Source organism: Brassica napus, chromosome A4 (genome assembly GCF_020379485.1).
Source record: "Brassica napus cultivar Da-Ae chromosome A4, Da-Ae, whole genome shotgun sequence".
NCBI classification, from domain to species: Eukaryota; Viridiplantae; Streptophyta; class Magnoliopsida; order Brassicales; family Brassicaceae; genus Brassica; species Brassica napus.
In genome coordinates, this window is record NC_063437.1 from 21857360 (window position 1) to 21865749 (window position 8390).

At 41.5% G+C, this 8390-nt stretch overlaps 1 protein-coding gene across 1 annotated transcript; it reads left to right on the plus strand.

Annotated features, from left to right (window-relative positions):
* The first annotated feature begins 4028 nt into the window (after positions 1 to 4028).
* Positions 4029 to 7724, plus strand: LOC125608247 (glycylpeptide N-tetradecanoyltransferase-like). The gene is made up of 2 exons (XM_048778251.1): positions 4029 to 6500; positions 6573 to 7724. The coding sequence occupies exons 1-2, from the start codon at positions 5442 to 5444 to the stop codon at positions 7722 to 7724; spliced, it is 2211 nt and encodes a 736-aa protein (XP_048634208.1). The 5' UTR covers positions 4029 to 5441.
* Positions 7725 to 8390: the final 666 nt, after the last annotated feature.

Consider the following 8390-nt stretch of genomic DNA (forward strand, 5'->3'; position numbering starts at 1 on the left):
GGAGTTAATAAACGTTCAAAGGTGATGAAGAATGGCGTGGTAGCAGTCAACAGCCGCGATTTTAATTAGTTTTTTTATCTTCCTCATATACAGCTCCTCCACTTTCGGAGTACTTTGATGAGATCTAATATCATTTTCTCAGGCATAAGAATAAAACTATAGAACAATATTCTCTTTCCGATTGGCCCAGGAATGGGAGCAACGTCCAAAATGCGTACCGGAATGTTTGTTATTCCATCTTGTGACATTCCTGTGAACAAGATACTTATGGGAACAAGATGAAGAGCGACAAGTGGCAAAATACATTTTGAAGAATGTAAGATGGTTGAAGAAAGCAACTTTCTATACAGAACCGGAAGATGTACGTCGAATCCTTGGAAGAGAAACCTGAGATGCTAAACGAGTTGGCTAGTGTAGTTAGAGCTTCAAATTCATGTCACCTCGTCTTTGAATCATCCAACTAATCTCTTTAACTTTTTTTTTACTACTATGCTCTTGTTGAGTCATTGAGAAATGTGAAACTCGATAAATTTAGCTAAGTACGGATGGTAATACTAAATCTTGATGACATTTGGGGGAAGGGACTGATGAATATTATAAATGGCACCAATATGAAACTTGGCATCATCACTGACTAACCATATCGCTGATTCAGTCAAAGATATAATAAATTTGTAAGTTTTGCCAGAAGAATTGTATACCTTGTAGCTTTCAGCTTTCACCCAATGCATTCTCAAACACAAATTATTTACGGATGTCTCATACAGCGCCGTTTGAAAATTGGTTCTATTTCTTGTGTTACAAGGTATCTCCCTACGCCTTCAATGCAAAATGGGCTCTCACTCAAAGATGCAACTGCGAACTGCCCCGAGATTACTTAAATGGCTTGTGGTACAAGCTACGTACGGTATATAACATCTGGGCAGAACGTAAACCGAAGACTCCATGACGGCGAAAGTACAACTCCACCTTCAATCTTCGAGCTTATTGACCGCACGATCAGGGACGTCATCTTGGAGAAGCAACACAAGAAGACTCTCAAACATCTAATGCAAACTTGGCTGAGGCATGAGTACTAGGTCATTATGCAATGAATAGTAAGAGCATCACCTTGTTTTTTTATTATTTTTGCCAAGGTGAACCCCATTTTAGTTTGACATTTTTGTAAGCTTACAAACTCGCTCATGCTGTCTCTTACTTCAGTTCGCTTCTGGGTGGCACAGATACTCTCACTTCATCTTCGCCCCAAATCATCTCAGATCTTGTCCCTTTCAGATGTTCTCCAGAATCTGTCAGTGTACTAAGCTCCCCTTTCACCGCTTCAGATATTCAGGAGGCCTTCCTCTCCTTTCCAAAGAGCAAAGCTCCAGGCCCAGATGATTACCTTGGAGAATTCTTTCAAGCAAATTGGGCTGCTGTGGGAAAGGATATGATCGATGGTGTGAATGAATTTTTCACCTCAGGACGCCTTCTTCAGCAATGGAACGCAACTATCATCTCTCTAGTGCCGAAAAAAACAAATCCCTCCCGTATTTCTGATTTCCGTCCGATATCTTGCTGCAACTCTGTTTACAAGGTCATTTCTAAGCTTCTTCCTAATAGACTAAAATCGGTGCTGCCGCAGATTATATCGAATGTCCAATCGGCTTTCATCCCAGGCAGGTTACTTGTGGAGAATGTGCTCCTTGCTACTGAATTGGTTCAAGGCTACAATTGGAAATCCATATCGAAGCGATGTATGCTTAAAGTTGATCTTAAGAAGGCCTTCGATACTGTGAATTGGGATTTTATATTGAATACTCTTGAAGCCTTGGGCTTTCCTCCTTATTTTCGTCACCTGATTCAGCAATGCATCACAACTACAAGATTTTCGGTGGCTATCAATGGTGAGTTATGTGGATATTTCAAGGGAACTAAAGGGCTTAGGCAAGGCGATCCACTATCTCCCTATCTTTTTGTACTGTGCATTGAGGTATTCTCACAGCTCCTAAACTCTAAATATGCTGATGGATCTATTGGGCACCATCCCAATGCGGTAAACCCGTGTGTCTCACACCTCGCCTTTGCTGATGACATAATGGTATTTTTTGATGGTGAGCGGTCTTCCCTTCAAAACATTGCTGACACGTTTGATATATTCTCTGGATGGTCTGGTCTGACGTTAAACAAGATGAAAACGGAGCAATATACAGCAGGTCTGACTCAGGCAGAAACCTCTGATCTCTCGAGTCTTGGATTCACCCTCGGGTCACTTCCTGTTCGATACCTTGGGCTGCCTCTTATGCATCGTAAGCTTCGGCTTGCTGACTACAGGCCCCTGCTTGACAAGGTTACTGGCTGCTTCTCCTCCTGGTCTAACAGAGCTCTCTCATATGCTGGGAGAAGGCAATTAATATCTTCAGTTATCTATGGTACTGTCAATTTTTGGATCTCTGCATTTATCCTTCCCAAGGGTTGTCTGAAACGCATCCAAAGCCTGTGTTCTATGTTTCTATGGAGTGGAAGGATTTCTGGTCCGATCCAATATAAAGTTGCTTGGGAAACTGTTTGCCTCCCCAAGAAAGAGGGTGGGCTAGACCTCCGTGATTTTGGTCTTTGGAACAAAACGCTTTGTCTAAAATTGCTGTGGCTGCTTTTTGTAAGTGGTTCTTCTCTTTGGGCGATCTGGATGAAGTCGAATAGGATAAAAGAGAATAATGTTTGGAGTTGTGATGTGGACAAAGTAAAATCTTGGACATGGCGTTCTCTCCTCCACCTGCGGTCCTTGGCTTCTCGATTCATAAGGGCAAAAGTTGGTAATGGTCATTCGATCAGCTTCTGGTGGGATGTATGGACGCCATACGGTAAGCTCATTGAATACTTTGGTCCTGATGGACCACGGGAGCTGTGTATTCCCCTTCAAGCTTCCATCGCCAACGCTTGCAACTTGGATGGTTGGCTTTTACGTGGGGCAAGGTCACCTGCTGCTGAGACACTTCAAATATACCTTACTACAGTTCCTCTGCCTTCACTTATATCTGAAAACGACTCTTACGTCTGGCTTGTGAATGACTCTGAATTGGATAATTATTCAGCAAAGCTAACCTGGGAAGCCTTACGTCACAGGGCTCCGCTTCAGCAATGGTCCTCTTATGTCTGGTTCAAAGGTGCAATCCCTAGACATTCTTTCAATATGTGGCTAGCTCAGCTTGACAGGCTACCCACAAGAGCTCGCCTCTCCAAATGGGGCACCAATATTCCATCTTCTTGCTGCCTTTGTGATACTTACATTGAAGACAGAGATCACCTCTTCTTTCGCTGCGATTGGAGTGCTGATTTTTGGACCATTTGTCTGCGAAGAATGGGATACTCATTTGCAGGATTCCACACATGGGTAGCCTTCTCTGACTGGCTAAGTTTACGTGACAGTGTAGCTCCTAGGCTACTCAAACTTTTAGTAGCCTCAGCAACTATCTACTCTATTTGGTCTGAGAGGAACAAGCGATATCATGATAACATCTCATCTTCTCCAGCTACCATTTTCAAATTACTTGATCGTTTCATTAGAGATGCAATCCTGTCGAAGAGAAATCAGAAACAGGGCTGGGGTCTAATGCAACATTGGCTATCTAGGGAGTAATGTCTTTTGCTCTTCTTTTATTATGCTTTACCTTGTTTTTATTCTTTTTGCAAAGATAAACCATAGTTTGACATAACCGATTGTAATAAGTTACAAACTCTACCCATTTTAATGGAATTCACATATTTGGCAAAAAAAAAAAAGCTTACAAACTCTTCTCATATTTTATATAAAATTCAAATCTAAAAAAAAATGTAGCATGTAGTCAAAGTTACGCCACATATACATACATACTAGCTAGATGCGGGTTAACTCCTAAATTAGCATGCAAAGACGTAGTCAATTTTTTTTCAAAAAAAAAGACATAGTCAAATAAGCACACGCATGTATGTATTAGTAAAAAAAGACGTCATGTAGTCACGTATGTTTTCGTTCGTACGTACATAACATGCATGTGTGGAGTAATTTAACTTTTTTTTAACTACTATATACGCTCTAGTCAGTTGAAATAGAAATATGATAACTGGTTAGATCAAACGAATTAAAAATTGAACTGGAGTTTCGAATAATCAAGGTAGAGTTTTAGAGTTGAACCTTAAAACAATCACACCAAATATTATTTTTATTAATAACTAAACAACATGTTGTTTTCGTTTTACAATCTTTTTTCTCAGTATAGCTTCTGCACTCACCGAAATCAAACGTTATAAATTTTTTGTAAAGTAAAACTCTAATCTGGAATCATATGGCGTTTCTGAAAGTTGATTTGTAACAAAAAAAAACAATGAACAATCAGTCATTTAGTAAGAAGAAAAAACGCTACACGTCAGCAATCCGCATACTACACAGTTAACGAGAAGTATGAAGAAAGGGCAAATCGGTAAAAGCCCAGAGCAAGGAATCAGGGTAAGACACTTGTCATTAATTAAGTGGCTGATTCAAAAGAGTTTGTTAGAAGTGGCAAATCCGTCATTTTACACACTCTTGAACTTTATTCCTTCTCTCTCAAGTCTCAACACGCTCTCTCTCCCTCTCAAACTCAAACTCTCTCACCACCACCAGAGATCAAATCTTCTGCAATTTCGGTTCCCGTTATCGTTTCTCGAGAAATCTTCACTTTCGATAGTTCGTCAACCGAGAAATCAGAGCAGAGAGCGATTCACAGGTTCGATTACTTGATCACGACGAGTCTTGTTTCGATTGTTCAAAACAAGATGAGTATAATATGTGTTTATCGATTGTAATATGAGTATCGATTGTATAATATGTGTATAACAAGATCACGAGAAATCTATGTTGAAAGATGATTCGATTTTGAGAACTTATTATGATTCTGATTTTGTTTAGGTTTCGTGCTTGGATTGGCTGATCATTCTGTTCCTTCATCACTCCCAAGTTCACGAACGCAGGTTTCACTTTGTCGCAACTTTTTTCTTCTTTTTTTCGTTTGTTGAAAGATGATTCGTGACACGAAATGATTCGATTTAGAAGTTGTTTATATATATATATATATATATGATGTGTGTTCTCTTATAGAATCCAGAACTTGTTGTTCTGCCGCTTGCTTAGTATCGGATAGATGATCACCCGCTTCGTGTTTGTGTTTGACGGATCTTCTGGTTGCGCTTAACTGTTTTTAGTCTTGTGGCTTTCTCAAAAATCTTGAACCATTGCTTTTTTTTTTCAGGATCAAGGATGGCTGATGGTGTTCGTTTTCGTGGGTTAACAGATCCTCTGTTCAAAGATCCTCGGTACAAAAGGTTTTTTTGACTTACTGATCGAATTGGACCTTAACTATCGATGTGTTGTTGAAAAGTACAATCAGGAGAAGGAGAAGGCAGCAAACAATATATCAACTCAAAAACAAACTCTATACCCCGAGATGGAAGAAGATGTTGTTGTCCCTGCAAGGTTCAGAGCCTTTTTGCACGAAATTAACGAGTCTTATGGAGCTGTTTATCAAAATTACAAAGAGGAACAGGCCAAGAACATCAGCAAAGGAAAGCAGCAAAGATCTTATGCAGAGGTTGTTATGTGTCCAGCTGCAGCTAAGGTGGTCGCAGGAAGCGGTATAGTTGCAGCTCCTCCTCCTCAGCAGAAAACAGCCGTCTTGTCTGGTCCTCATCAAGCAGCTCATGCCCCAGCTAAAGTGGTCACAGGAAGTGGTATAGTTGCAGCTCCTCCTCCTCAGCAGAAAACAGCTGTCTTGTCTGGTCCTCATCAAGCAGTTCATGCCCCAGCTAAGGTGGTCGCAGGAAGCGGTATAGTTGCAGCTCCTCCTCCTCAGCAGAAAACAGCCGTCTTGTCTGGTCCTCATCAAGCAGCTCATGCCCCAGCTAAGAGAGTTCTTCCTCAGCAGCAGCAAAGAGCTGTCTCATCTGGTAGCAAAGGATTCAAGACGGAACCTAGGAGACCACATCAGGTTACAGCTCCTCGTGCCCCAGCTAAGGGAGGTCTTCCTCAGCAGCAGCAAAGAGCCGGCTTGTCTGGTAGCAAAGGATCCAAGACGGAACCTAGGAGACCACCTCAGGTTACAGCTCCTCGTGCCCCAGCTAAGGGAGGTCTTCCTCAGCAGCAGCAAAGAGCCGGCTTGTCTGGTAGCAAAGGATCCAAGACGGAACCTAGGAGACCACCTCAGGTTACAGCTCCTCGTGCCCCAGATGAGAAGGCTGCCGAGCAAACATCATCGAGCCTTTCTGGATTGGACAAGAAAGTTAGTGGAGCACAAAAGGAGGCACCTTGCCCATCAAAGAGCGATGCCATCTCTAGTCCTCAGCACGGGCACAGTGGGAATGAACGTTCTGGTCCCTCTGATGGTGAGTTGATGAAAAAAAGGGGTAAGGAGAAGGTTGTGGATGATGAAGAAGAGCCTCCTCCATCTGGACTACTTGAAGTCTCAAAGCAAGCATCTGATGGTTCTTCTGAAGCTGAAGCTGAGATTGTCAGCGAGTTGATGAAAAAAAAGGGTAACGAGAAGGTTGTATCTGATGGTTCTTCTGAAGCTGAAGCTGAGATTGTCAACGAGTTGATGAGAAAAAAGGGTAAGGGGAAGGTTGTGGATGATGAAGAAGAGCATCCTCCATCTGGATTACTTGAAGTCTCAAAGCAAGCATCTGATGGTCCTCACCGCAGTGAAGAAGCTCCTTCTGAAGTTGAAGCTAGTTCACCAGCAAAGGCCGAGCTCAAGAGAGAGCCAAAGGAACTGCATTCCTCTCTTGAACTGGTCACATGCGATTTGAGCTCAGATGATATGTGTGCACAGGTTCAGACACTACTCAAAGAAAACTTCTCGGACACTGCAACCTTTGATTTATCCAAAGATTATCTGAGGTGGGCCTTGCAGCCATGGGGTTATAAGAAGGAATGGCATATGGGAATCTGTTCCAAGCGCAACAAGAAGCTGCTTGGCTTTATCAGTGGTGTCCCTATCAAAATCCAAATAGGTGAGGATGTGGTTGAAGCGGCAGATTTAAATTTTCTCTGTGTTCAGAAGGGTTTCAAGAAGTTCAGCTTTGGTTCTTTGGGTTCATTCATGATCGATGAGATGAGAAGAAGGGTTGACCTGGAGGGTGTTAGCAAAGCTGTTTATCTCACAGTTTCAGAGCGCTCTACACCAAGCATCACCTGCCAACCATGGTACAGGGCATTGAAGGAAGAAAAACAACCACTACCTGCAGCAACAACACAAACACCTGGCTTAAGACCAATGTTACCATGTGATGTCCCTGCTGTTACAAAACTTATAAGAAGCTACCTTAGACAGTTTAGGGTTTCATCTTACCTTGAAGAAGCAGACGTCACCCATTGGCTTCTGCCACGGGATAAGGTTGTGTACTCTTACGTCGTGGTCAACCCTTCCACTGAGTTTGTGACTGACTTCTTCAGTTTCTACGCTAGGAAAAATTCTGATTTGAATGTAGCATTCTCCTTTTATCATGTTGCTAGAGACACCTCCACCAAGACTCTCATGAGCGATGCCTTAGTAGTGGCAAAGGAAAGTGGATTTGACTTCTTCGGCGCCTTGGACATAATGGGGGACAGATCTTTCTTGAAGAAGAAGCTGAAGTTCGTTAAGGGAAAAACTCTTGCTTATTACCATTTTAGCAACTTCAATCTTCCCCACCTGAAGCCACGAGAGATTGGTGTCAACATCAAAGCTACTTGAAATTCTAGTTTTTTGCATTGTCTTCTCAGCATATTTTGCTTTAACAATTGTTTTGTTTTGTATTGAAGATGAGATCTTGTTTAGTTCTTGTTTTATAAAAACAGAGGAATGATGATTAACTCTAGTTTTTACATCAGTTGTTTTGATCAAACGTGTTGTTTTTTTTTTGCTCCATCTGATCATCTCCTTGCATCAGTCTCTTGCCCTAGGTGCCTCAGAGTGCACCTCAAGCTTTCAACCTGAAAGACGAGGAAGCAAACTTGTTACCTCTCTAGACAAACAAACAAAAATCTATTGGGACTAACGACACTAGTAACAAGTTTAAATGAAAAATCCTAATTTGTTATCTCTCTCAATGGTTCGGTTCACTCATCACAAAGAATATTAAGATGGTGAACCAGAATCCCACTTTAGCCACACTACCTCAAAATCCATAATTAAGACTTTCAAAAAGGCACAAGTAGTTGCTTTCACACAAACAATACAACATGTGTATATTAACAACACAAAGACCAGACAAAACAATTACATTCTCTATCTCTACAAACTCTGTTAGCTCATTACTTCTCCAGCTAATCTTATATTAAGCTCATTACTACTTTATCTATGTCTCTCCTGACTAAATCAAGAAGTATAAAACTAAGCCTCAACAGCAGTTCATATAAT

Coding starts and splice junctions, on each gene's coding strand:
- LOC125608247 (XM_048778251.1), top strand. CDS start 5,442: ATGGAAGAAGATGTTGTTGTCCCTGCAAGGTTCAGAGCCTTTTTGCAC. Junction 6,501..6,572: donor CTGAAGCTGAAGCTGAGATT/GTCAGCGAGTTG, acceptor GCTGAAGCTGAG/ATTGTCAACGAGTTGATGAG.